The sequence below is a fragment of the Sinocyclocheilus rhinocerous genome, unplaced genomic scaffold, assembly GCF_001515625.1.
Source record: "Sinocyclocheilus rhinocerous isolate Xijiao unplaced genomic scaffold, SAMN03320098_v1.1 scaffold1965, whole genome shotgun sequence".
Lineage (NCBI taxonomy): Eukaryota > Metazoa > Chordata > Actinopteri > Cypriniformes > Cyprinidae > Sinocyclocheilus > Sinocyclocheilus rhinocerous.
The window spans coordinates 1,236,393-1,237,149 of record NW_015625577.1 but is presented as its reverse complement, the minus strand read 5'-3'; the positions used below and the strand labels follow the sequence as shown (position 1 = coordinate 1,237,149).

Sequence of the window (757 nt, the reverse complement as noted above, 5' to 3'; positions counted from 1 at the left end):
CCTTCATTTGATACAGGAACTATTCGAGCCGTTCATGCTAGACTGGGGAGAGAGGTGTTGTAATAATGTAAAATATGTGAAAAATAATGTTTTTTTTTCGAAAAACCTAGTATGAGAGCCTGTTCTAGTACACCCCCAAAACAAAATCAAGACTTTGTAAAAGAGCACAATAGGACCCCTTTAAGGGATCTTCTTTTTGACATTAGGATGAAAGGTAAGTTCATCAGGGCAATATGGAGTCAGATAAGGAGCCGGCATTTGGTCTTACGTTGATGACGAGGGCGCAGAGCTGGTACTGCTCCAGGGTGATGATCTCATGGTAGCACGGCTCCTGAGAGAGACGAAGAATGGCACAGCCGGCTGCCAGCCGCAGACGAGACATGTCCGGCTTACTGCACACACAGAAAATCAGCATATTAACACTAGAACCGCCACGGGGAAATTTTACCCGTGGCTGTTTTTAAAACGTACATAAAATATTTGTAATAAAACATTCAAGTCTACCAGTCACTGACTTTTACTAAAATTGTGTGATTTACAATCGACTGTTGTTAAAAACTGTTTAGATAAAACCAGATCAAAAAATGGGGCATTTATACCTATAAGCACCAGCACGGGTCAAATTTACCCGCTATATAATGCCTGTATGTTCGCGCTGTCATTTTCGTGCTGCTTATGTTTTAACATAGTACATTGCTAGGCAACACCTTTCACTCACTGAATTAGCGGTTATCAGTTTCATAAATAAAGACAAAAT

General features: G+C 40.6%; 1 protein-coding gene across 1 annotated transcript in view; it reads right to left on the bottom strand.

The window, feature by feature from the left end:
• LOC107752691 (PDS5 cohesin associated factor B) overlaps positions 1-757 on the bottom strand; it is a 41,043-nt gene that overhangs the window by 9,601 nt on the left and 30,685 nt on the right. The window contains exon 24 of the mRNA XM_016568719.1: positions 269-392. Coding sequence (XP_016424205.1) covers positions 269-392 — 124 coding nt within the window. The remainder of the gene's footprint in view (positions 1-268; positions 393-757) is intronic.